Source organism: Mus caroli, chromosome 14 (genome assembly GCF_900094665.2).
Source record: "Mus caroli chromosome 14, CAROLI_EIJ_v1.1, whole genome shotgun sequence".
Classification (NCBI taxonomy): domain Eukaryota; kingdom Metazoa; phylum Chordata; class Mammalia; order Rodentia; family Muridae; genus Mus; species Mus caroli.
Genome location: NC_034583.1, coordinates 23,447,636 through 23,472,618, shown reverse-complemented (window position 1 = coordinate 23,472,618; position 24,983 = coordinate 23,447,636). Strand labels below are relative to the sequence as shown.

General features: G+C 54.7%; 2 protein-coding genes across 2 annotated transcripts in view; one reads left to right on the top strand and one right to left on the bottom strand.

Moving 5' to 3' along the window:
* The window catches only part of Stab1 (stabilin 1), a 30,251-nt gene extending 13,558 nt beyond the window's left edge, over positions 1 to 16,693 (top strand). The window contains exons 23-69 of the mRNA XM_021181154.1: positions 313 to 499; positions 609 to 702; positions 828 to 986; positions 3,122 to 3,217; positions 3,836 to 3,931; positions 4,042 to 4,089; positions 4,193 to 4,323; positions 4,493 to 4,604; positions 4,897 to 4,974; positions 5,053 to 5,151; positions 5,275 to 5,373; positions 5,498 to 5,629; positions 5,792 to 5,920; positions 6,249 to 6,305; positions 6,678 to 6,761; positions 7,281 to 7,476; positions 7,586 to 7,681; positions 7,768 to 7,813; positions 7,895 to 7,971; positions 8,087 to 8,212; positions 8,422 to 8,495; positions 8,599 to 8,673; positions 8,910 to 9,032; positions 9,359 to 9,406; positions 9,601 to 9,678; positions 9,783 to 9,929; positions 10,340 to 10,480; positions 10,570 to 10,629; positions 12,017 to 12,193; positions 12,265 to 12,351; positions 12,441 to 12,590; positions 12,694 to 12,750; positions 12,841 to 13,039; positions 13,587 to 13,736; positions 13,815 to 13,919; positions 14,068 to 14,175; positions 14,253 to 14,446; positions 14,535 to 14,679; positions 14,768 to 14,901; positions 14,990 to 15,155; positions 15,245 to 15,354; positions 15,443 to 15,562; positions 15,635 to 15,784; positions 15,862 to 15,966; positions 16,057 to 16,203; positions 16,293 to 16,409; positions 16,503 to 16,693. Coding sequence (XP_021036813.1) covers positions 313 to 499; positions 609 to 702; positions 828 to 986; positions 3,122 to 3,217; positions 3,836 to 3,931; positions 4,042 to 4,089; positions 4,193 to 4,323; positions 4,493 to 4,604; positions 4,897 to 4,974; positions 5,053 to 5,151; positions 5,275 to 5,373; positions 5,498 to 5,629; positions 5,792 to 5,920; positions 6,249 to 6,305; positions 6,678 to 6,761; positions 7,281 to 7,476; positions 7,586 to 7,681; positions 7,768 to 7,813; positions 7,895 to 7,971; positions 8,087 to 8,212; positions 8,422 to 8,495; positions 8,599 to 8,673; positions 8,910 to 9,032; positions 9,359 to 9,406; positions 9,601 to 9,678; positions 9,783 to 9,929; positions 10,340 to 10,480; positions 10,570 to 10,629; positions 12,017 to 12,193; positions 12,265 to 12,351; positions 12,441 to 12,590; positions 12,694 to 12,750; positions 12,841 to 13,039; positions 13,587 to 13,736; positions 13,815 to 13,919; positions 14,068 to 14,175; positions 14,253 to 14,446; positions 14,535 to 14,679; positions 14,768 to 14,901; positions 14,990 to 15,155; positions 15,245 to 15,354; positions 15,443 to 15,562; positions 15,635 to 15,784; positions 15,862 to 15,966; positions 16,057 to 16,203; positions 16,293 to 16,409; positions 16,503 to 16,559 — 5,366 coding nt within the window. The 3' untranslated portion in view covers positions 16,560 to 16,693. The remainder of the gene's footprint in view (positions 1 to 312; positions 500 to 608; positions 703 to 827; positions 987 to 3,121; positions 3,218 to 3,835; positions 3,932 to 4,041; positions 4,090 to 4,192; positions 4,324 to 4,492; positions 4,605 to 4,896; positions 4,975 to 5,052; positions 5,152 to 5,274; positions 5,374 to 5,497; positions 5,630 to 5,791; positions 5,921 to 6,248; positions 6,306 to 6,677; positions 6,762 to 7,280; positions 7,477 to 7,585; positions 7,682 to 7,767; positions 7,814 to 7,894; positions 7,972 to 8,086; positions 8,213 to 8,421; positions 8,496 to 8,598; positions 8,674 to 8,909; positions 9,033 to 9,358; positions 9,407 to 9,600; positions 9,679 to 9,782; positions 9,930 to 10,339; positions 10,481 to 10,569; positions 10,630 to 12,016; positions 12,194 to 12,264; positions 12,352 to 12,440; positions 12,591 to 12,693; positions 12,751 to 12,840; positions 13,040 to 13,586; positions 13,737 to 13,814; positions 13,920 to 14,067; positions 14,176 to 14,252; positions 14,447 to 14,534; positions 14,680 to 14,767; positions 14,902 to 14,989; positions 15,156 to 15,244; positions 15,355 to 15,442; positions 15,563 to 15,634; positions 15,785 to 15,861; positions 15,967 to 16,056; positions 16,204 to 16,292; positions 16,410 to 16,502) is intronic.
* Nt5dc2 (5'-nucleotidase domain containing 2) lies at positions 16,582 to 24,772 on the bottom strand. The gene is made up of 14 exons (XM_021181155.2): positions 24,520 to 24,772; positions 20,928 to 21,112; positions 20,747 to 20,821; positions 20,467 to 20,522; positions 20,272 to 20,365; positions 20,038 to 20,166; positions 19,874 to 19,934; positions 19,685 to 19,787; positions 19,483 to 19,584; positions 19,158 to 19,239; positions 17,499 to 17,585; positions 17,256 to 17,396; positions 17,032 to 17,096; positions 16,582 to 16,925 (listed from the first exon to the last, which is right to left on the bottom strand). The coding sequence occupies exons 1-14, from the start codon at positions 24,737 to 24,739 to the stop codon at positions 16,664 to 16,666; spliced, it is 1,662 nt and encodes a 553-aa protein (XP_021036814.1). The 5' UTR covers positions 24,740 to 24,772; the 3' UTR covers positions 16,582 to 16,663.
* Between the last annotated feature and the right edge of the window lie 211 nt (positions 24,773 to 24,983).

Here is a 24,983-nt window from a genome sequence, read left to right as displayed (position 1 = left end):
CCAGCCTGGTCTACAAAGTGAGTGCCAGGACAGCCAGGGCTACACAGAGAAACCCTGTCTCAAAAAAAAAAAAAAAAAAAAAAAAAAAAAAAAAACCAAAAAAACCAAATGGCCTCCCTTATAGTTTATTTTTGCCTATTCATCCAGTATGAATGATCTATGATTTAAGAATCCTAATACAGGCTCAAATAACAGATAGTCTGTTAGAGCTACTCCACTCCCAGCCTCAGCCTGTACTTTACAAAACAGTCCTGGTTATTATCAAGCCCCACTTCCTGTCTGGTTTCTCTGTTCCCATCTCTTCCCTTACAGACTGTGGCTGTGTCCACGGTCTGTGTGACAACCGTCCTGGCAGTGGAGGGGTGTGCCAGCAGGGTACATGTGCCCCTGGCTTCCAAGGCCGATTCTGCAATGAATCCATGGGAAACTGTGGGTCCGCAGGGCTGGCCCAGCCCTGCCACTCGGACGCTCACTGTGTTATCCAGGAGGGTGTTGCCAGGTGAGGAAGATGCTGGCTCTGTTTGTGTTCTGTCCATAATTCCTTGTCAGTGTGATCATTCTCCAGCCTCTTCCCTGGGCTCAAACGGGCCTCTTCTCCCCTTTGCCAGGTGCGTCTGCCATGATGGTTTTGAAGGTAATGGCTTCTCCTGCAAACGCAGCAATCCTTGCTCACGCCCAGACCGTGGTGGCTGCTCAGAGAACGTTAGTTCATCTCTCTTGCTCTCTCTCTCTCCTTATCCCTTTTATTGATCCAGGGGCAGGATGGGGCTCCTTGATCTCCAGCCATGACCGTGCAACCCCGAGACACTTATTTATAACCCACACAGGCTGAATGTGTCCCTGGAGACCTGGGTACCCACCACTGCATTTGCCACAAAGGCTGGAGTGGGGATGGCCGCATCTGTGTGGCCATCGATGAATGTGGGCTGGACACTCGAGGTGGCTGCCATGCTGATGCTCTCTGCAGCTATGTGGGCCCTGGACAGGTGAGGCATGGAAGGATAGCTGGGGACTTTCCCCCAACCCAATCTGAGGTTGGGAACATCCACTGTAAGCTCGGAGTCTGGACCCACAGATGCAGACGAAGTCATGCATGCTGGCCCTGGTCACTCATGTGCCCACTGGATCCTGTCAGAGGGCAACCTCTCTCTTAGATTCAGAGAGTGTCTAATACTACTAAGCAGGGCAGGGCAGGGCAGGGCAGGGGGAGACCCTGCCTGTCTTTAGGTTCACAGAAATCTATCTCTGGAATTTCATAATCTAGTCTTGTATACTTACGGGATCTTAGTACCCACAGCCTCCAGATCAAGAATGTTGAGGCTTATGAGCCAGAGCTCTGACAAGTTCTGACACAGACCAGACACAGTGGGCCACACCTTTAATCTCAGCACTTCTGAGGCAGAGGCAGACGATCGATCTCTGAATTTGAGGCTAGCTTTTTGCCAACTAGAGCTACGTAATAAAGAGACCCTGCCACAAAACAAAACAAAATCTAAACCGGGGTTGGAGAGATTGCTCAGTGGTTATGCACTTGTAGCTCTTACAAAGGACCTGGGTTAGATTCCTAGCACCCACATGGCAGCTAACCACTGTCTAGAACTCCAGTTCCAGAGGATCCTTCCTCTGGCCTCTGCAGGTACCACATGCATGTAGTACACAGACATAATGCAGACAAAACACACATATGTAAAAAGTAAGCAGAAATAAATTAGAGCTGGAGAGATGGGTCAATGGTTAAGAGCCATGCTGCTCTGACTTAGAACCTACATGGCAGCTCACAGCTGTCTGTAACTCTAGTCCCTGAGGACCCAGCGCCTTTTTGGCCTCCTCAGGCACCAGAACACACATGATATACACGCATACATGTAGGCAAAACACCCGTACACATAAAATAATTTTGCATACATTAATACTTTTATTTATTTTTTTTATTACATATTTTCCTCAATTACATTTCCAATGCTATCCCAAAAGTCCCCCATAGCGCCCCCCACTTCCCTACCCACCCATTCCCATTCTTTTGGCCCTGGCATTCCCCTATATTGGGGCATATAAAGTTTGCAAGTCCAATGGGCCGCTCTTTCCAGTGATGGCCAACTAGGCCATCTTTCCATACATATGCAGCTAGAGACAAGAGCTCCNGGGTNCTGGTTAGTNCATCATNTTGTTCCAACNATAGGGTTGCAGATCCCTTTAGNTCCNTGGGNACTTTCTCTAGCTTCTCNATTGGGNGCCCTGTGATATATCCAATAGCTGACTGTGAGCATCCACTCCTGTGTTTGCTAGGCCCCTGCATAGTCTCACAAGAGACAGCTATNTTTGGGTCCTTTCAGCAAAATCTTGCTAGTGTATGCAATGGTGTCAGCAGGAAGCCAGGCGTGGCTAGTTCTGAGTTGTCCTCTTCATGGCCCCACCTTCTCAGCTCTATGGTAGCCTCTGGGCCAGCAGTCTGTGGAGCATTGACAGTAAAAACTCAGACTGGCAAAAGGGCTATAGCGCTCTGAACTTAGAACTTAGAATGTCCAGGAGCCAGGGAGCACTCAGGAAGAAGCAGCAGGAGGACCTCACACTGAATACCACGCTGGGCTACGTAGGGAGACCCTGTGAAGGGAAGACTGGAAAGAGAGCTCAGAACTGAGGCTTTGAACACATTGGGCTAGATAGCTTCTACCCACACCCGAAATTAAGATGTGGAGGTGAGGGGCCTCACCTGTGCTCATTTGTAGCATAAACAAACCCAAAGACATGTCCCTGATGGGGGAAGAGACCAGAACAGTTGACTGGGTCACAGGGGAGGAAATGGGATCCCAGTTCCCTTGCTGGGGCTAGCCTTGGCTGACACCTGCCCACTTGCTGCAAGCCACTGACTTCAAGCCAATGGCCTTGATGGGGTTCCCAGTACGGGGTGGTGGTGAGTCTCTACAGAAGCTCAGTGTAGGGCCAGGGGCATCTCTTGGTCAGCCTCACTCTGGGAGCCAGTCTCCCCCTGGGGTGCCAGAGCACAGATGGCTGAGGGCAAGACTGTAGGAGCTCCTCTGGGGTACAAACAGATTTCCTGGGGAGCAGAGAAAGAGATGGAGTCTGTGCTGAGATGAGACTCTTTGTTCCCTGACCTCCCCAGAGCCGATGCACGTGTAAGCTGGGCTTCGCTGGAGATGGCTACGAGTGTAGCCCCATTGACCCCTGTCGGGTGGGCAATGGTGGCTGCCACGGCCTGGTAAGTGGGTGTAAGGGCTCCAAGCTCCTGGGGAGGGCCTGCTGCAACAGGTCATGTCTGACTTTAGCACTGGATTCGTGCTAAAGTGACCGCTCCTTTGCTCTATCGTAGGATAAAGCCTTTGTGCTGTGTTAGTAAGGTCCCCCAGGAGCCAGCCCAGGCTGCCCAATCCCCTCACTGTCCTACCCCTATCCTTGTTTGCCCAGCCCCTCCAAGCTCCTTGCTGTTCCTTGACCCCCCTCTGCCCTCATACCCAACAGCAGCTCTGCCTTGCCCCTCCCACTTTCAAAAGCTCAGCTGCTGAAAGTCATGGCTATCTTTGTTTATCTGTGGCTAAAGAGCGCTGGCTCCCCAAGTCCCTTGCTATGACTGCTGAGATGGTTTTTAGTGGCCAGTGCTCTGTGGTACTGGGAGCAGGCCTACTGAGTGGGCTCTGTGAACACAGACAGGATAGCTGGAAGGGGCATAGAATGATGTAGAAGCCACACAGGCAGAGGGCCGGGGATGAGCAATATGGAGGGAGAGAAAGATGAGAACACCTGTTACCCGTTATTTGGAAGATGAATAGAGGCTATAACACTGTCTGTCATCTCTCTGTCTGTTCCTTACCCCTACCAGGCTACCTGCAAAGCAGTGGGGGGAGGCCAGCGGGTTTGCACATGCCCTCCTCATTTTGGTGGTGATGGCTTCAGTTGCTATGGAGATATTATCCAGGTATCCTCTTCTCTTGTGCTGTCCTCCCATGTGCCTGTTGGGAGGGGGATGCTTGGGGACTTGAATTTGTCCTTAGGTCTATAACCTCGGCTTTTTTTCTGCCCCTTTAGGAACTGGAGGCAAATGCCCACTTCTCTGCCTTCTCCCAGTGGTTCAAGGTAGGGTCAGGGCAGAATGCTAGGGTTGGGCTCCTGTCTACAAGGCCTTCCTGGATACAGAAATGTCCATCTTTATCTCCCTACTCCCACTCACTGTGTGCAGAATTCAAGCATCACTCTTCCTGCCGACAGCAGAGTCACAGCCCTGGTACCCTCTGAGTCCGCCATCCGTAAACTGAGCCTCGAGGACCAGGCCTTCTGGTTGCAGGCAAAGATGCTGCCAGAACTGGTCAGGTGGGGACAGCTGGGAAGGGCCCTAGGGGGGATTCTGGGTAGGGCCTTGGACCCTTCTCAGACAAGGTTAAGAGAATCTGGTTCTTCGTTTACCATGTCTCCACAAAAGTGGGAGAGCCCGTGCTGAAGGATCTTTGTAGATCCAATGCCCCCCAACTCTTCTCCTTAGGGCCCACTTTCTCCAGGGTGCCTTCTCAGAGGAGGAGCTGGCCCGGTTAAATGGTCAACAAGTAGCCACACTGAGTGCCACGACACGCTGGCAGATACACAACATCAGTGGGGTAAGAGATGAACTGTGGACATGTGTGGGAGTTGGAGTGGTCCCATAGTTGCGCCCTGCCCCCAAACCAGAGCTCCCAGGAAATAAGGCTGGAGTCTCTTTCCCAAGGCTGATTCTGAGACTGTACACAGAACACATCATGGTTTCATTAGAAGCTGTGTGTGCCGGCAATGCCCTTCTCATGTGGGTACTGGTGAGGTCTGTGCCTCTGCCTGGTAGAGTCTGAGGCTGTGAGAGAGCCAGCCTTTCTCACACATGCCCAACAAGCCTGAGTTCTGTCTGCTGCCTTCTAGAAAGTCTGGGTGCAGAATGCCACTGTGGATGTCCCCGACCTCCTTGCTACCAATGGCATCCTACACATTGTTAGCCAGGTATGGCAGGAGAAGGAAGTGCGGGGGACTTCCTTGGCCAGTAATGATGGGCTGACAGTCCCTCCTGCTCTACACCAGGTCTTGTTGCCTCCGAGAGGTGACATGCAGACCGGGCCCGGGTTGCTGCAGCAACTAGATAGTGTGCCTGCCTTCCGCCTCTTCGGAGAGCAGCTAAAGGTATAAAGGAGGCTCGTTGAAGGGGAATGAGTTCCCAGGAGGCTGCGGGGTGGGGGTGGGGAGGGCTGGTTGGCTCCCTGCATCAGCTACCCTGCTTACCTTGCTCCCTGTCTCTCTCCCTAGCACCACAAACTGGTGGCCCAAATCGAGGCTGCCAAAGCCTACACCATCTTTGTGCCCACAAATCACTCTCTGGAGACCCAGGGCAACAACAGTGTCCTGGTGAGGCCTTGTGGGTGGGGAAGATGAGCCTGTTATGCCATGGCAAAGGAACGTGGTGGGGGATGGCATGATACCCAGGCCACTCAAGCGTCTCAGAAACCCTGAACTGACCCCTTCCTGGCAGGGCATAGACACAGTGCGACATCACGTGATCCTTGGGGAGGCACTCTCTGTGGAGGTCCTGCGGAAAGGGGGACACCGCAACTCCCTCCTGGGCCCTGCCCACTGGCTGGTCTTCTACAATCACAGTGGCCAGGTTTGAAGGGCTGGGATTAGAACAGGGGCTCTGCTTTTAGGAGCTAGGAGACCCCAGCTTCTGCTCTGGGGAGACATCCCCCAGTCTTTGGAGCCCCCTGGCGTATGCTCTGGAGGGTGGTGGTAGTGGATGGGTAGATTCACCTTGCTCTTCTCCTTCTAGCCTGAGGTGAATCACATGCCACTGGAGGGCCCTTTGCTGGAAGCTCCTGGCAGCTCCCTCTTCGGACTGTCGGGGATCTTGGCAGTGGGCTCCAGCCGTTGTCTGCACAGCCACGCAGAGGCTCTTCGGGTGAGAAGCTGGGGCTGGAGGATATTACAGATCAGCCGCTGCAAGTAATGATGCATGCCTTCCATCCCAGAACTCTAGAAACTGTGGCAGGGAGATATCTCCAGCTTGAAGCCAGTCAGGGCTACATGGTGACACACTGTTTCAAAAACAAACAAAAGCAAAACACAAGAGCAGCAAGTGCTAATTGGTTAGTCTGCTGGTTAGTCTCTGCTGGTTAGTTTGCTGGTTAGTCTGCTGGTTAGTCATCTGCTGGTTAGTCTAGGTAGCAGGAAGGATCTCTTGGCCAGTCTTGTTCTTGTCCAACGGATACCTTGTCCTTCTTCCCCAGGAGAAATGCATAAACTGTACCCGGAAATTCCGCTGTACTCAAGGCTTCCAGCTGCAGGTGAGGCCGGGCTGAGTACAGCTCTGGACTTACTTCAATATTCCCGCTAATACCCCTGTCCCCCTCCCCGGGGCCAGCCACGCTGGGAACTAGCCTGTTATGGGCAGTTGCAACCACCAGTTAAGGCTGAGCTGCAGCCAAGGTTTACTCAGAGGAGCTTCACCCAAACTTGTAGCCCCGACCTGGTCTGTCTGCCAGCCCCTTATCAGACCCGCCTGCCTTGGTCTCTACCTTTCCCTTTCTCTGTCCCCCTCATGTTTGTCTGTCCCACTCGCTCTGACGCTTGCAGCACAGTTGTTTGTCTCCGCTCACTGACCTGTCTTTGCCCAAGCCACCAGATGACCCTCCCCACGTGCCTGTCTCCCACCCTAGGACACACCGAGGAAGAGCTGTGTCTACAGATCTGGGTTTTCTTTCTCCCGGGGCTGTTCCTACACCTGTGCCAAGAAGATCCAGGTTTGCTCTGAGGTGCCCCCCACCAAGGCTTCACCCAGGGAGGAGAGGACAGAGGAGCCCCACCTCCACCCCCGAGGAAGAGTTTAGACTGATTTCAAGAGCAGAGATGCTGAGCCTTCAATGAAGACAGCAAAACAAAGGCCTTAGGAATATCCAAAATCAGAGAGCTACCATTGGCCCTGTGTCTAACCCCTGGGGGATGGGGATGGGAGAGAGATACAGGGTCACATCCCAGAGCTGGCACCATCAGCCAAACCCAGTGGCAGTAACCAAGCTTCCTGCTCCTGTGCAGTCTATTCAGTCACAGTCCTCTCTGTTTGAGCCTACCCCACAGGGAAGGATTGTGAAAGACATCCTCCACACCCTGCCTGTCCTGGTCTACCCTCCCTGGGTCTGTGCTTCCAAGTTGTTCTGTCTTGTGTCTCAATGGCCCTGAGATGATATCACCTCCCCCTGGCTAGTGACATCAATCCTGGCCTGAGCCTCTCTCCTTCCCTTCCCATTCCCCTGCCCCTATAGGTGCCCGACTGCTGCCCAGGCTTCTTTGGTACCCTGTGTGAGCCATGCCCAGGGGGTCTGGGTGGAGTGTGCTCAGGCCATGGGCAGTGTCAAGACAGATTCCTGGGCAATGGGGAATGTCGCTGCCAAGAGGGGTTCCATGGGACAGCCTGTGAGATGTGTGAGCTGGGTCGCTATGGACCCACCTGCTCTGGAGGTGAGGTCTGCAGAGAGTAGGATGAAGGCCCTTGGGAAGGAGAGCAGACTGGGTACTGTTCGATAAGAAGCAGGCAAGTGACTCTTGTCCTTCCTTGTGCCACTTGCAGTATGTGACTGTGACCATGGGCTGTGCCAGGAGGGGCTGCGTGGGAATGGAAGCTGTGTCTGTCATGCGGGCTGGCAGGGTCTCCGCTGTGACCAGAGTAAGTGGGTCCTAGGGGGCTAGAGACAAGGGATGAGAGGGAACAATTCTTGTCTGAGTGACTGGAACCTTCTGCCCTGCTCTCAGAAATCACTGATCATCAATGTCCCCAGAAGTGTGATCCCAATGCCAAGTGAGTGAGCCCAACATATGACAGGGAGGCTGTTGGGCGGGAGGGGACAGACACAGGCTAAATGGCTGCCACTCCTCCCAGCTGCATCCAGGACTCTGCTGGAATCCCTGCCTGCATCTGTGCTGCAGGATACTCGGGCAACGGCAGCTATTGCTCAGGTTAGCCTGGTGGACATCCTGGGCTCCTCTCTGGAATGCATGGGGTGGCTGTCTCATCTTCTCTCTAACCTTTTCTTTATTCCCCCTGCATGTTTCTCACAACTTCTGTCCCTAGAGGTGGATCCCTGTGCCTCTGGCCATGGGGGCTGCTCACCCTATGCCAACTGTACCAAGGTGGCTCCTGGGCAGCGGACATGCACCTGTCAGGATGGCTACACGGGTGACGGAGAGCTGTGCCAGGGTGAGGTGTCCCTTATCCGAGGGGACAGACATGTGTGAGGGGAGGGTATTTTAGTGATCTGAGTCAGGCTAAGAAGGATTGAAGGTGCAAAGGGTATGTGGTGACTTGGGGCCCAAGTAGGAAGGAGGTGGGCACCTGGCGTTGTGGAGGGACAGATGCATGGCGGGGTCATCATGGGCTATTCCTCATTACAGTGTCTCTTCCCCTAGAAATAAACAGCTGTCTCGTCCACAATGGGGGCTGTCATGTTCATGCTGAGTGTATCCCCACAGGCCCCCAGCAGGTCAGTTGACAGGGCTTACACTGGGGCCTCCATTCAGACCAGGTCTGGGGTGGCCCTTTCATTCAGGGCTCTCTGCAGCCACAATGATCAGGATTTGTGACAGGTCTCCTGCAGCTGCCGTGAGGGCTACAGTGGCGATGGCATTCAGACTTGCAAGCTTCTGGACCCCTGTTCCCAGGTCAGGCCCTCACATCCTATCACATTTGTCCAGGAAAGGGGACTGGGGGTAGGAAGAGCCCGCTTTGTCCCCAGGATGGCTCTAGGGCCTCCCTTACCCAAGCTCAAGTCCAGCTCAGCAGTAGAAACAAAGCTTTGAGGGCTGAGCAGGGACATGAGGCATCTCCCCTAAGGCTGGTGATTCAGAGGTGGCAGGACACCACTGCAGCCTTCTCTTCCTTCCTCTCCCACTCCCAGAACAATGGAGGCTGCAGTCCTTATGCTGTGTGCAAAAGCACAGGAGATGGCCAGAGGACGTGTTCCTGTGACGCAACACATACTGTGGGGGACGGCATCACCTGTCATGGGAGAGTTGGATTGGTAATGATTCCCAAGCCTGACCCAGACTTGACTGTGGTTCTGCCTCATGAACCTGAACAGCAATCTTAGCCAAGACCCCATATTCAATTCTGATCCTCGACCATGACGCCATGACTCCATGACCCTGAATCTGACCTTTAATTCTTCCTGGGCTAAAACTCACCTACATCACATGAAAATAATCTTGACCCTGGCTCAGAACCCTCCCTGGCTTTCTTTTCCTTGTCTCTGCCTTGGCCAGACCTTGGGCTGTTGGTGCAAGGACAGGCACCAGCCCCTGAATGGGGGGTCGGCCAAAATCTGAGCTGACCCTCGATCTCCCCCAGGAGCTCCTACGGAACAAGTATGCCTCCTTCTTCAGCCTCCACCTCCTGGTGAGTATCCAGCCTAGGCCCTGAGACCTGCTGGGCAAGCTCCAACTGGCTCTGGGCCCCTATGGTCCCATCTGGTTGAGGGGTTGGCTGGGCCGGTCTCTCTTAGGATTAAGTTTTTCCCAGAAGATCCTGAGAAGTTCCAATTTGTTCCAGATCACCCCTTCTGTGCTCAAGTTCTTTTCCTGTCTCCGCAGGAATACAAGGAGCTCAAGGGTGACGGGCCTTTCACTGTCTTTGTGCCACATGCTGACTTAATAAGCAACATGTCACAGGTATACAGCCTTGGAAGCAGACTGGAGAGGGATGAATACTCTGGTCATGGCAGGGGCAGAGGTGACAATTGTCGGCTCCCACTGTCTTCATGACTCCATGCTAGGATGAGCTGGCTAGGATACGGGCCCATCGCCAGCTTGTGTTTCGCTACCACGTGGTTGGCTGCCGGAAGCTGTGGAGCCAAGAGATGCTGGACCAGGGCTATATCACGACACTGTCTGGACATACTCTGCGTGTTAGTGAGAGAGAGGTGAGCTCTTACACTGTTGGTCCTACTGCCTGGTTAGGATTCAGTCTCCATGCCCTGTCTCCATTCCTTTAATACTCAGCCCAGATCTGAAATAAGAAGGAGAGGAGTCTGGCCCAGAGCGTACCCTCACTCTGGTCCCTACTCATTAGTACTGGCCTGCCCCAACCTAGGACTCTCAAGATAAGTTGGTACCAGCATCAAGTTCCCACAATGCCAAGCCTAGTGTGGTGCCTTGTGTAGGCTTCTCAGTGGGATGGAAGCCCTACCACCTGTCTTGGCTCTGCCCTTGACCAACTCACCTTCAACCTCAAAGCGCAGGACTGGCTATCATCTCAGGCTCTGCTCTGTCCTTGGCACACCCCATAGCTTTAAGCATTCGACTGATCAATGCAACTGTGTGCCTCCCACAGGGCAGCATTTATCTCAATGATTTTGCTCGGGTGGTAAGCAGCGATCTCGAGGTGGTGAATGGTGTCCTGCACTTCATCGACCACGTCCTGCTGCCACCAGATGTGCTACACTGGGAGCCTGGTGCTATCCCAATCCCTCAGGTATGCCTGGACAAGAACCTGGGGCTGGGTGGCAGGCTGGGATCCCCTCTTCCCACCTGACCATGTGGCTCATGTGCGCTCTTTCCCAGAGAAATGTCACTGCCGCTGCTGAAAGCTTCGGCTACAAGATCTTCAGCCGCCTATTGACGGTACTGTTCCTACGACTGTGGGATCTGCCAATGTGTGCGATGTGCATGTGTGCATATGTGTGCAATGTGTGTGAGTGGGGGTTAATGTGTGTGTGCAACTGTATGTAGGCTTACGTCTTTCTGGGAACGAAAATGCCTATGTGAATTTCCTTGTACAATTTAAGAGCCTCCCAACGTGGGCACACATGAGGAAGTGTGCAACCAAGGTATGTGGAAAGTTACCCCTGCATGTATGCCCGTAAACAGTGGCTCCCCTACCCACAATTTCAGTTTTATATTCAATCATGTTGACAAGGTGTCTCAGTGGGTGAGCTTGCTTGCTGCCAGCTTGACAACCTGAGTTTGCTCCCTGGGACCCACGTAGCACGAGAAAACCCACTCCTGTAGGATCCCCCTGTGTGCAGGGGCAAGCGTGTTCCTTCCCCCGCATCTCATACACACAAACAAAAGCAGGTTAAATATAAAAAATACTAAACTGAAAACCACAGAAATAGTTCGGGTTTTTAAAATACTCAAAATTTGTATTTGTTTTTGTTGCAAATGATTTAAAATTTTTCATGGTTCCATGATATTGTGTTTTGTAAAGAATATTTTTAGACAAGCAAACATTACATGTTGGGTGTTCCCTGATTCCTTCCTACCCACCTTTTTAATCTGCCCCCTCCTTTTTAATCATTTTGTTTCCCTTGTCAGTTTCATATTTACTTAAATCACATAATACACATGACTTTATGATTCTATCCATAATCTAGAAACCACCAGCAAAAGAAGAAACACACAATAGTTGTTTTTCTGAGACTTGTTTAATTCACTTAATGTTATTACCTGCACTTACATCCATCTTTCTGCAAATACATAACACTCTTTATTTTGAAAAAACTTACTTTATATGCATAGTGCTTTTTTAATGATTTATTTATTTTCATTTTATGTTCATTGGTGTTCTGCCTACATGTATGTCTGTGTTAGATTTCTTTGAATTGGAGTTACATAGGAGAAGGAAGGGATTATTTCAGATCTAAGGCAAATATTTGTGAGTTGTCATGTGGGTGCTGGGAATTGAACCTGGGTCCTCTGGAAGAGGAGCCGGTGCTCTTAACCACTGAGCCATCTCTCCAGCCCTGTTTATCTTGTATTGTTCCTAGTTTATAGATAATACTTTATCCCAGGTAAGAAGTATATGTATAGTTCATATACATATGGTTCATACATACGGTTCACTGTAATTTAAGGTCTCTGTGGGGCTCTTTGGATCTGCAGATGAGGGAATGACTGCTCAGAATGTCTGCAGATAAGCATGGCTCGTTATCAGTGCCCGGGTCTCTCTGGACCTCCTTTCTGTGGTCCAGCCTCATCTCCAGCTGTCACACTGTTGCTCTACCCACAGGTGGCTGGCCTCCTGCCCATGCTTCAGGATGCGTCCCATCGCCCCTTCACTATGCTGTGGCCCACAGATTCTGCCCTGCAAGCCCTGCCTCCTGATCGGAAGAACTGGCTCTTCCACGAGGACCACCGTGACAAACTGGCAGCCATTTTGCGGGGTCATATGATTCGCAACATTGAGGTGGGTGCACACCGGAGCTTTGGTTCCTGTAGCCTACATACCCAACTCCAGTTACATCTCTATTTATTTAGGCCTTGGCGTCTGACCTACCCAACCTGGGCCAACTCCGAACCATGCACGGAAACACCATCTCTTTCTCCTGCGGTCTCACCCGGCCTGTGAGTCTAGGGAGAAGTCTTAGCTAAGGAAAGCAAGCAGGGAGGTTAGGGGCTGCAATGCCCACGACCCCTATATCTTCCCCCTCTAGGGTGAGCTCATAGTAGGTGAAGATGAGGCCCGCGTTGTACAACGGCACTTGACCTTTGAAGGTGGCCTGGCTTATGGCATTGACCAGCTGCTGGAGCCACCTGACCTTGGCGCCCGGTGTGATCGCTTTGAACCTCAGCCACTCCAAATGGTGAGGAAGGCCACAGGCCACAGGTGCATGGCAGGGGCCCAGCCCACCTGTCCCATCCTGTCCATCCACCTGACCCTGCAGTGTTGGCCTCCATCTCCTTCAGAAGACTTGCAGCATCTGTGGGCTGGAGCCACCCTGTCCTCGGGGCTCACGGGAGCAGGTAAGGGGCTGGAGGCTGACTTGAGGGTTGGGGTAGAGGCAGAGCACCTTCAACCAAGCTCAGGCTGTGGCCTAACTCCTTTTAACCCAGGGCAGCCCTGAGACCTGCTGGCGTCACTACTCCAAGTTCTGGACAACTCCATTGCACTCCATCTCAATGCGTGGAGCTTACTGGATACCGTCTAGTTTTTGGAATCGTAACCACATGAGTAGGGGCTGCCACCGCAACTGTGTCACCACCGTCTGGAAGCCCAGCTGTTGCCCTGGTCACTATGGCATTAACTGCCATGGTAAGCATCCAGAGGGTTACAGGCAACCTGACCAGTTTCTCTAGTCCCCAAGATGGCCGAAGACAAAGCTCTAGTCATCACCCTTAAGATAGATATTGGGGGCTGGAGAGATGGCTCAGAGGCTAAGAGCACTGGCTGCTCTTCCAGAGGACCCAGGTTCAATTCCCAGCACCTACATGGTGGCTCACAACCATCTGCAATGGGATCTGATGCTCTCTTCTGGCCAGCAGGTTTACATGCAGATATAGCACTCATATATAAAATAAATGAATTAAAAAAAAAGGATATTGGGGTGCTCTAGGGTGGGGGAATGCATAAGAAGTGGGGGAGGTATACAGAAGATTTGTATCTGGTGTGGAGTGCTGGAAGATTTGGGCATTCTCTGGGTTTGGTGTGATCTCAGTGGTGTGGGGACATGAGTGGACTGATACTCCTTGGAGAGCCTTGGTTGGCACCTGGTAAGGCACAGGTGGCAGAACCGGATACAGGTGTGTGTGTGTTCTTATGAGAGAGTCTGGTCCCATTTCACATCTACACTATTCTCTAGCTTGCCCTGGTGGCCCCAGAAGCCCCTGCAGTGACCATGGCGTGTGCCTGGATGGTATACGTGGAAGTGGGCAGTGTAATTGCCATCCGGGTTTTGCTGGGACAGCCTGTGAACTCTGTGCCCCAGGTGCCTTTGGACCCCAGTGCCAAGGTAAGCTCTCTCTTCCCTGTCCCATTCTATCCTGCCCCAGTTTCTTTGCCCTGTGTGTCAACTTGTCCTTCTCCCCAGCTTGCCACTGTACCCAACATGGCCGTTGTGATGAAGGTCTTGGAGGCTCTGGCTCCTGCTTCTGTGATGAAGGCTGGACTGGGGCACGCTGTGAAGTGCAGCTGGGTGAGTAGCCCTTGAACCTGTGCCTGCGCAGCATATGTATATACACTACATGTGTGTACATGCCCCAGCTGCACACTCGGGTGGAGGCCTCAAGGGTGGCTGAGAGGGCAGCTACTGACCTGATCATATGGGATGGGTCCTGGGACAGAGTTACAGCCTGTGTGCACCCCACCGTGTGCACCCCAGGCCGTGTGCCGTCTGGGCAACAGCTGTGAGTGCAGCCTGGGCTACGAAGGGGATGGCCGTGTGTGCACAGGTAAGCCATGACTTGCAGGTAAGGATGCCCTGGATCCGCCCTAGGACATGGCTCAACCACTTCTTCCTTGCCCCCAGTGGCAGATCTGTGCCAGAAGGGGCATGGTGGCTGCAGTAAGCATGCCAACTGCAGCCAGGTGGGGACAGTGGTCTCCTGCACCTGCCTGCCTGACTATGAGGGTGATGGTTGGAGCTGCCGAGCTCGAGACCCCTGCTTGGATGGCCACCGTGGAGGTTGCAGCGAGCACGCTGACTGCCTCAACACTGGTCCGGTAAGCAGGTGGGTGGAGCCAAGCAGCCTTCGTGCAGAGACCCCCCTTCTCCCAGCCTCTGTGAGACATCCGTGCTCTCTGCCCACAGAACACACGGCGCTGTGAATGCCACGTAGGCTACGTGGGTGATGGGCTGCAGTGTCTAGAGGAGCTTGAACCCCCTGTGGACCGATGCTTGGGAGAATCATCACCTTGCCACACCGATGCTTTGTGCACTGACCTACATTTCCAGGGTGTGCTTGCTTACCTGGTCCCGACCTCACTGCATTATCCCCGGCTACTCTGGTATTTATTAATCACACACCCCCTTTCTTCCTGCAGAAAAACAGGCTGGTGTCTTCCACATCCAGGCCACCAGTGGCCCTTATGGTCTGACCTTCTCAGAGGCCACGGAAGCATGCGAGGGCCAGGGAGCCGTCCTTGCTTCACTCCCTCAACTCTCTGCTGCCCAACAGGTGCTCAGGTCTCAGGGGTTAGGAGCTGAGCCTTCGGAAGTCCGCTGAGTTGGGCTTGGGTCTCAGCCTCTTTCTCCTGCCTTTACAGCTAGGTTTTCATGTCTGCTTCGTGGGCTGGTTGGCCAACGGCTCTGCTGCCCACCCTGTCGTCACCCCAGCGGCAGACTGTGGTAATAATCGTGTAGGTGTAGTTAGCCTTGGCGTCCGTAAGAACCTCTCGGAGCTCTGGGATGCCTACTGTTACCGCGTGCAAGGTACGTCCCTTCCGCTGATCTCTGCCTACCCTTGGCCCCCTGAGCCCCTTAATAAGCCTCTGTGAGCTACTGACCCGCCTTTCCTGCAGACGTGGCTTGCCAGTGTCGGGCCGGCTTCGTGGGTGACGGGATCAGCACGTGCAACGGGAAACTGCTTGATGTCTTGGCCGCCACTGCCAACTTCTCCACCTTCTATGGGGTGTGCAGGGGCCCAGCCTCAGAAGTGGGAATGCAGGCAGTTGGGATCCTTAGAGAGCTTACCCACAGCCCCATCTCCTCATCCGCAGATGCTGCTGGGTTATGCCAATGCCACCCAGAGAGGTCTTGAATTTATGGATTTCCTGGAGGACGAGCTCACCTACAAGACACTCTTCGTTCCTGTCAACGAAGGCTTTGTCGACAACATGGTAACGGCAGGGCCTTGGGCAGTTTGCTCCTCTGCAGCCGACCCAACCCAACAGGTCTTGCTCTGCTCATAGACGCTGAGTGGCCCAGATCTAGAACTGCACGCTTCTAACGCCACCTTTCTGAGTGTCAACGCCAGCCGGGGGACATTGCTTCCTGCCCACTCAGGTCTTAGCCTCTTCATAAGTGACACGGGCTCTGATAACACTTCTCTGGTTCCTTTGGTGCGTCTGGCCTCAACTGAAACCCTACTGACTCAGCCCTTGCTTACCGGCTGGGCCTGACTGCAGTTTCTCCATAGGCCCCAGGGGCAGTTGTGGTTAGCCACGTCATTGTGTGGGATATCATGGCTTTCAACGGCATTATTCACGCTCTGGCCAGCCCCCTGCTCACGCCTCCCCAGACTGTGAGTATGGGGAAGGGGGAGACACGGCCTCAAAGGGGGAAGGCACGAACATCTCTGGCCTGGTCTTCGACTTTGCCTTTCTCCTTACAGAGGGCAGTGCTGGGATCTGAGCCTCCACCTGTGGCGTTAAGCTTGGGGGTTGTGGTAACTTCTGGAATACTGCTGGGGCTGGTGGCGGGAGCTCTCTACCTGCGTGCTCGAGGCAAACCTCCAGGTTTCAGCTTCTCTGCCTTTCAGGTAGAGTGGTTGAGGAGGTAGGCGGGTGGGGGGGTCCTTCTGTCTTGTTTGGGGGTAGGGGGGCTTACCAGTCAATACTCCTCTTACAGGCAGAAGATAACGCAGACGATGACTTCTCCCCATGGCAAGAAGGGACCAGCCCAACCCTGGTTTCTGTCCCCAACCCTGTTTTTGGCAGCAGCGACATCTTTTGTGAACCCTTTGATGTGAGTGTGGGGTGGGAAGTGTGCTGGCTGGGTCTGTGAGGACTGGCCCTGGGTCTAGCCTTGCTTAGCTGCATCCTGCCTCCCTCTCTGCAGGATTCAGTCCTGGAGGAGGACTTCCCCGACACACAGAGGGTCCTCAAGGTCAAATGACGAGCTGGAATGAAGCAGAGGCTCGGAGAAGACACAGACCACTTTTATTGCTTGTCAGGGTGGCTGAGGGGGCCAATGGTCTGTCCAGGACAATAAAAGTGCCCTCAGCGGATGTGGGCCATGTCACCAAGAAAGGGTGTCTTCATGCAGCCAGTGCACAGCTGGTCCATCCAGAGGGGCGCCTCGTGCTGCAGGGGTGTGCGGCGCGGGTAGAAGGTGAAGTCTACACGGTAGTTGAGCAGGCAGCTGAGAGAGGCCATGTAGAGGTCGGAGAAGCGCACGAGGCGCCGGGAGAAGTAGGTAGGGTTGTGGAAGGTGCGGAAGATGCTCCCGAACTGGGCGTTGAAAAGGGCCTTTGTGATGCATCTGGGGAGAGAAACGCGATGCACGCCATCCACGCCAGTCAGGCAGCCAGCATACAGACAGAGAAAAGGCTGAGACAGGCTCTCTGCTATGGCTGCTTTCTGCTCACCTCAGTTCTTGCCGCTCCTTCATCCAGGTAGCCAGCACCTGCCGTGACTCTGCATCCTGATAGGTCTGGGGAGACACGGTGGGGGCAGACTGAGGAGGTGCAGTCCCGTCCCCGTCCCCGTCCCGTCCCTGTCCCGTCCCTGTCCCGTCCCCGCCCCCCCCATCCCCCAGCAGCCAGAGCTGCGGCTCCGATCTACTGATCCAGCAGCTTCCCCCTCCGCCCACCTGCATGCGCTCCAGCAGCCCAGTGAGAGCCTGCTGCCAGGTCAGCGAATGCATGTACTGCTCCGTGTTGATGATGCGGATCTCGCGCTCCAGCTCAGGGATGATGGCTCCCGTGCGCCAGCCGTGCCGCAGCATGAGATCCTGGGGGAGAAAGGATGGGAGGCGGGCCTCAGCACCAGCTGGAGAGGGCTCTAAGGCTCCCCCTCCTCTCTGGGTAAAAGTCCGCTGAGCTGAGCCCCTCACCGCCAGGTCACTGTAAAGGTGGTCACCGAAGTAGAGCACACGCGGACCTCGCCATTCCGTCAGACGAAGAAAATCAAACAGGTTTCCCTGGGGAGCAGAGGACACTGCTCTGAGCCAACTGTGCTCCGGAATGGCTGTGGGAGCCAGGTTTTGTCCTTTACCAGTCCTCCCAACTCTCTCGAGGCAGCTCAAGCCAGCCGGATGCTGGGCTGCCCTTTCCCGTGGCCTCTCTGCTCTGTGGCCCTTACTGCTTCCCCCTTCCAATAGGAAGGGGGTGGGGGCCTGCCTGTGGCAGAAACACCTCTTGTAAGGGTGGACTGGCCCTCACTCAAGGGCTGCTTACAGTGGCCTTTCACCTTCCCAGGCAAGGGCTTTAGTCCCCGTCTGTGAGAAACAAACCCTAGGGAGGGCCCCAGACCTCACAGCTATGGGCCCTGAAGGGAGGGCCCCGGACCCTACAGCAAAGGGACCTGAAGTTCTTGTAAATGCCCTCAGTCTCTACTCAAGGGACCCTGTGGAACAACTTGTAGAGATTACTGGCAGGCCATGTGCTCTTCCTGTTCCAAAGCCAGGAAAAGATGAAAATGTAGAGGCACAGACATAACTGAGGAAGCTTGGGCGTGGATGGGGGTGGGGCAGAGGGGTCAGAGTTTGGAAGGACAGCAGCTACCAGAGGCTGCCACACTCCAGGGTGGGAATGCGCACCCAACAAGGCACAGTTCACAGAGCAGCTCGACTCAGCGAGTCTCACAAAGATGGGAACTGGTGTGGCGGGCAGCGGGGCGGCCGTGGAAGAAGAACAGAACTGAGAAGCAAGGGTATCCGCTGAAGAGAAGACAGATAGATGAGAGGGGTCAGCAGAAAGGCTTTGGGGGACATGGCCCCTAGGTCAAACATCTCTAGGGGCAGTTGAGGAGAGGGGGGAAAGAAAGAAGAGGGCTTAGGGAAAGGGAACTGAGAACCAAACAGGACGTAATACACAGTGCCAGGCCTGAGAGCCGTAAGGAAGAAAGTCACCTCCCACCAAAGAGGGCCGCCACAGTTGGATGCTAAGACGAGGGCATCGTCCTCAGAGCTGTGGACTCGCGATCAGGGTGCAGCAGTGTGGGATGCCCAGCCAGACAGGAGTGCCAATGTGCCTGTCAGCTGACCTGCGGCATCGCCTTGGCTCCTGGCCAAGGATGGGCTCCCAGCCCCAGGACCATCTTAGCTAAGAAGTCTACGTTCCAGCCTGGGCCACAGGTTCCCCAAATCTGGCCTCTCTCCCTAGCTACACAGAAAATGAGGATAGGTAGTGGGGGGTTGTGTGTGCCTCAATTCATAAACTGTCTCCCCAGGCCCACCGCAGGGTTTCAGCCAGGCTGTTTTTGCCTGTAGCAGTGTTCAGTGACAATTGTTCACAGGAATCATGGTGCAAGGGAGGCACGCTAGAGGAAAGCAGGACCTAGGAGATGAGGCCAGGGCTCCTGGGCCACTGTGCAGGCATGTGACCAAAAGGCCAAGCTATCTCTTAGTATCAGTGAGTGTATCCCCTAATATCTAGCTTCCTTCCTAACAGTCCTGCCCCGGTGCAGGGCTCTAGCCCCACAGTGCAAGCATGGTCAAGGCTGGGAGGCTGCCCTAGACAGTCCAGGGCCGACCACCAGGCACCGTCCTTACCTGCCGATAGATCTTGCCCTTCTCTAGGCGAGTGATACGGTCCCAGTGGAGGGAGCCCTTCTCATCAAGCTTTCGAAAAGGCCTGTGTAAAGAGCAAAGAACTCGATTTGCAGTCGGTGACAGAGCCAGGCTAGGTGACTCCCTCCTTATCCCTGTAAAGGTCCATTTGCTCAACTAGGACACTGACCAGCAAGGGGGTATCTTTACCTAAGCACACAGAGTACTTAGTTAGTTAAGGCCCCCTGGGTTTTGTGCCCATGCCTTTTCGTTGGCATGGTGCCTCCACCCTCCTCCCACAACCCCATACGTCTTGCTACGCCCGTACTTGCGCCTGTCGGTGAAAAAGTTGGGCTTGTCTGCCTGGACGATAACCACGTCGAAGAGTTGGCGCCAATCGGGACCTACCATGTGCCGCATACCTTTGTCCCTGTGTGGAGGTGGCACTGGCTATAGGAGGTCTGGGAGCAGCACTGTGCTGAGCAACTCCCAGCTCCCTGCATAGCTTTCTCCCGTGGGCCTGGACTCACACAAAGCTGAAGGGACTGTTGGTAATGAGGAACAGCTGTTTCCCGTGGGCCACCAGGCGGCTCAGCACCGCAAATGTCTCATCTCCTCTCAGGATGTACTTCTCTGAAAGGGAAGATGGGTCTGCAAGGGCCAGGTCTGTGACCCTCATGCTCAGGCAGGCCACGGTAAGGGCTACTGTCCACCCTTACCCATGTCTTGCTCAATCCACTGGTACATGAGGCCCTTTACATGCACATCGCGGATAGCATCCTGGAGGGCACGAGGGGACAGTGAGGAAATGCTGGAGAGGAAGGCCTACCATGTCGCAAACAGATTTCGTTTCATCTAAGGGACCGTCCCCACGTCCTCTCACCGTCACATCCTTGTAGAGGTGTACTTGGTCGAACTCCAGGCCATGGCCCAGAAAGTAGTCCACCACACAGGACAGCAGAGCCATCTCTGGGAGCGAGAAGATGTCCATGAACTGCTTGATAGACGGGCCCTGGGGAGGGAGTCCACTCTCAGCCACCACGCCAAGGACTAGAGACCGTGGGATCAAAATCCCTGGAATGGGTGCTTCGGGCAACGGCAAGGTGGTGTGGGTTACCTTGCCGTAGAAGCCGCTCATCTGGTAGAGTGGGATGTGCTGGGTGCCGCCATACAGGTCAATCACTTCATCATCCGGCACAGGCTTGAGGCCCCTGAGTTGGGGGTGAGTCGGGGGACAGATGCCCTCAGCCCGAGCCCAGGCAGTGGTATAGCATAGGGACAAGGGCAGGATGAGGGCGGACCCGGCACTAACCTGTAGGCTGTTCCCAGTTGTACATAGTGAAAAGCGTCAATTTTCATCAGAAGGCTCTGGAGGGGGCAGGGCCAGTGGTGAGGGAGGTGTCTGTTGCTGGCCCTGAACCAGCTTCTCCTGGTACCTCCCAACCCTCAGCAACAAAAACTCCACCAGATGCTACTAGGAGGGGAAGCTACAACTGAAGTGGGGGTGGTCTGATGAGGAGAGACGGAGGTTGAAGAAGCTGGCCCTGTTCACATCTAGTCAGGAGGGGGTCAGTCAGTGCCTAGCCACTCACCTTCTGAATGTCGTAGTGCAGGCCACGGATGGCAAAGCTGGGGTCATAGTCATACTTCCGGATCCCCTCAGGATACTGTTGGGCAAAAAGCCAGTAGCAGTGCCAGCCCCCAGCCCAGGATACCAGGGGAACCCCAGGACTCAGTCTGGGCCATAGTCACACACGGTCCTGTTGGTCTCACCTTGTAGTGCTCTATCAAGATGTCCCGGGCAGCATTGAAGATCTCAGGGTGCAGTGCATCCGCATACTGGGCCAGCGTGTAGTCGTAGTCAAAGCCATAGACTTCGACATCACTCAGGCTGATCTCATTGTTGGCATAAATAGCTGCTGGGTTTAGGAGGCTGCAGACCTCAGGGGGCAGAAGGTCTACAGGGAAGGAGAACCAAGAAGGCAGGACCATCACCATTGTCTCAGTTATGGCAAACGGCCCTAGTGCTTGTGGCTACCCGCCCCATGCGCCCCACAAGACATCTTGGCCATTGCAGTAGACACCAGATAAGGAACAGGCCAAGGTAAGGCAGAATTGGCAATGAGCTAGCCTGCTTCCTCTTGGGATTGGGTCAGAGTCACGGGCCTCCCTTTTCTGTTAATCACCTGCAGTACACCACGGATTCTGGCCCTGGGTTTCTCCCAGGCTGGTTACAAATTCCTACCAGACATGGGTATGTGGGACCCCTGGCAGCAGTCCTCAGAAGAGTCATACCCCATGATCAAACCCCGTCCAAGTGCATCACTCACTGTCCGCTGGCCTCAACTTCCACTTCCTTGAGGTCATCTGCCAAGGGCAGTGGAGTACAGGGACTGAGGACTCCTCCCATAGGGTGCTTGCTCTTTTCTGATCCGACTGGAGGCCGAGGCCATGAATGCTGCTTTTCCACTTTACCCAGGGCTGGGGATGAGGCCCGAGAACATTACAGGGGCAGAGAACCCGTGGGGCTGCCAACTTGGCACACCTGCCATAGGCCGGGAGCGTAAGGCCCCTCTAATCGGATTTCAACTGCTTGCCAGACCACATAATGACATTCCCGGGTTTCAGCCAGGGAACATTGCTAATTACCACAGTCGGGACGGAAGATGTCGGGTTTTGGGGACACAAGCCAGCTCTCTTCTGGTGATCATCATAAAAGCTTCAACAAAATTCACAGAGGGAAGCTAAGCCCTGTACTATGCCAAGAAGGTTCTGGGGTCCTCGGCTCGTCTGCCTTGTCTTCCCCATCTGGGGAGCAGGTAAAGTGGACAGAGAAGGAGGACATGATGTGATGGGGAAGTGAGTCAGGCAGGATCAGGTCCTCCCTTGCATATCTGTGAATTCAAGAACGTTTAACTTAGCCCCAGGCTAAGGGAATAAAGTCAGAACCAACCTACTTCGTGCAGAATTTCTGCTCTGAACCTATGCAATATGCAGGATCAGACGTGCCTCTGAGCTAAAAGCCCTGCCCTGGGACTCCCTAGGTTACTTTTAGAGCAGAAGAAAGAGAAGTGGGAGGAAGAGGCACGGTCTCAGAGACTTGATGTCCAAGTCTCCAGGGAAGCTGTCAGCCACACTAATCCTGATCACAAAGCAAGATTCTCTGGCTCCACAGCACGTCTAGCGGCTGCTGCACTGTGCAGATACCTCCTCTACGTGCTGGGCTGTTGCCTCAGAGGCCCTTCTGGAACACAGGGCTCCACCCCCACTTCCATTAGTGTCAAGTACAGGGTGTAGGTGTGGGAACAGGTGTGGCTGGTTCCTCTGGCGGCCTCAACCAGCCAGTACAGAGCAGCTCTTCTGAAGATTGCCAAGTGTGGATCTTCACAGGGATGTGTGCGCTCTCTCTACAGAACAGCCTCAGGGACATCCTTTCCTCGCTGTCACCAGGACCCTGGGCCGCAGCCGCCCACACAGCTGGACCTTTCCACAACCCTCCCTCCACTCCTGGATGTCAACTTTGTTTACGAGTTGCCTGAGTCCACAGAACCCCTGGGTCAGGAAGCAGAGACATGGCCTTTGTGGGTCCAAGCTTGCAGTATTCTGATTCCGTCTTGCCTCTGCTTTTAAGGGTCTTCTCAGAGGCACATAAACGCTCCTGGGGACAAGTAGGATGGGCAAGAAGCCCACAGTGCCTGCTTACTTTCGCCATTTCTGGACCAAGGAAATCAGAGCTTTGGGTGCGTGGGTAAGCCATGACCAGAGGTGGTCGGCGGTGTTTATGATTTTACTGTTAAGCCCCTGACCTCCTTTCTTCAGGTTCTACAGCTCTGGTAGTTACCACTTGTGAATCTTAAAACTCATCTCCTTCCCTCCTCCAATTCCATGAAGAAGTCACACTGCCACCTCCGGTGCCCAGAGAAGAACTAAGCTTGGTAAAGGCACCCAACCAAACCACCCAGTACCCAGCACCTAATGAGATGCACATTCAGGCCACTCCAGGCCTGCTTTCATCCTCATCCCATGAGGCCAAGCAGTTTAGGTGACAGCCCTTCTCCACTGCTCTCTGAAGGGCTATTAGCCCTGGCCCTAAAACCTAGCCTGGGGGGCGGGCGGGCGGGCGTCAGGGGTCAGAGGCATGAAGCTAGCTCACCCTGGCATGGCACTGGAAGTGACCCTGCACACAAGAACTCACAGAACATGTAAGGGTCTGAAGATAAGGAAGAGTTCTGAAGGATATTCTCAGTAGTGCCCCTCTCCCGCAAACATCCAAAGTAGGTTTCTCAGGCCACTCAGAGGGTCTACACTAGGTGCAGAACGTTGGCTTCTTAAATAATCCTGGTCACCCTGCAATATTCCCAATCCTTAAGAGCAACCATTCTCGAGAGGTCTCAAGTAATCTGACTGCAGCACGTCAAGAGGTGAACTCTGGCCAGCGTCCAGCTCTCCTCACAGCTGGAGTGGAAACCCTAGTCCAGTCACAGCTGGAACCTCCCTGTCAGGGCTCCTCTGTCTTATCAGACAATGCAAGCCACCTCACCCCTGGGGCTTCCTGCAGAAGGTCCCCAGACTCCTGCTTGCCCTTGTTCTTTCTGAGTCATCAATGCAATTCTGGGACAGAGCACTGAGGGTCTTCAGAGGATGTGAAGCTGAGGGCCACCCTGCTGGGCAGTGATAGGGGTCACAGCCCAGACCACATCTATCGGCTGAAGAGGCAGGGCCCCCACCAGACCCACGGACAGATGTTCAGCGCTCAGATATCCAGCCTCATCAGCCCATTCCAAGGCAATGATTAGGAGAGGGTTAAGTGCCTTGTGCAGTTCTAGCTGAGACTATAGCAACTCCCGCGGGATTGCAGGGGGGTGGTGGGTCTACAGTAACTTTTCAGTTCCTCCGAGTGTTTAGAGTGCAGTAGACCGCCAGAGGCAAGCCAAGAGGTGCCTGCAGTGTCCGGCTGGTGTCACCTTACGTCGTGCCATCTGTGAGCACGGCTCAGTCTTTGTCCACACACTGCAACTAAGGGCCAGAGGAGAACGAGGGACTGGGAGGGGTTCTACCGCTACTGCCCGCAGATTGGACTCAGGAGCAAGACCATGGGGGCCGCGTGCGCAGCGGCCGCTCCAGGCATTCCAAGCTCCTGCCTCCAAAAGACAAAAAGCCCCACTCGCCCCAGGAGTAGCGGTGTCCTGCAGAGACACCTCCTAACAACCCGATGGAGCCTTTTCTAAAACGCCATTTAGCCCACAGGTTTTGGGACCCCGGCGAGCCCCACCAAGCGTCCTTCACCCCGGACGGTGCCCTGGCCGTCTGTTGAGCACCGTTCGTCTGACGACCTACGGCTCACTGCCCACCCGGCGTCACCCACCGTGCACCAGTCTCCGCATGTCCTGGTAACGAGCCCATAAGTGCGCGCTGAGGTCCGCGCCGTCTGCGGGCGCCGAGCGCGGGGTGCTGGGGCAGTGGGCTCCGGGACCCGGCGGGCCGCAGCCAGGGCAGGAGGGTGAGGACGAGGCGGCCCGCGGTCCGCCGTGGCCTCTGCACAGCAGCCAGCGCCTAGCTGTCGCCCGCAGTCCGGCACCCGCCATGCCCCCTGAGCGCTGCCCCGGCCGCCCTCCGCCCGTCCGCTGGCCCGCCTGCCCGCCGCCCTCGGACTGCCCGCCCGCCACCGTGGCCGCGTGCTTCTCAAGGCGGCCGGCCAATGGGGGAGGCGCGCGGAGCCCATCCGGCCAATGGACGCACCACTCGGCCCAGGGGGCGGGAGGTCTCCGGGACGGGGCGGAGCGGACTCCGACCCCCCGCCTCCTTGTTCCCTGCTCGGCTCAGGGGCTC

What these genes read in the sequence shown, in the direction of transcription:
- Nt5dc2 (XM_021181155.2), bottom strand. Translation starts at nt 24,739, where the DNA reads ATGGCGGGTGCCGGACTGCGGGCGACAGCTAGGCGCTGGCTGCTGTGC. An exon ending in CAACTGGGAACAGCCTACAG is followed by an intron (nt 20,366 to 20,466) that starts GTTAGTGCCGGG and finishes CCCCCAACTCAG; the next exon opens with GGGCCTCAAGCCTGTGCCGG. An exon ending in GTGGATTGAGCAAGACATGG is followed by an intron (nt 19,788 to 19,873) that starts GTAAGGGTGGAC and finishes CTTCCCTTTCAG; the next exon opens with AGAAGTACATCCTGAGAGGA.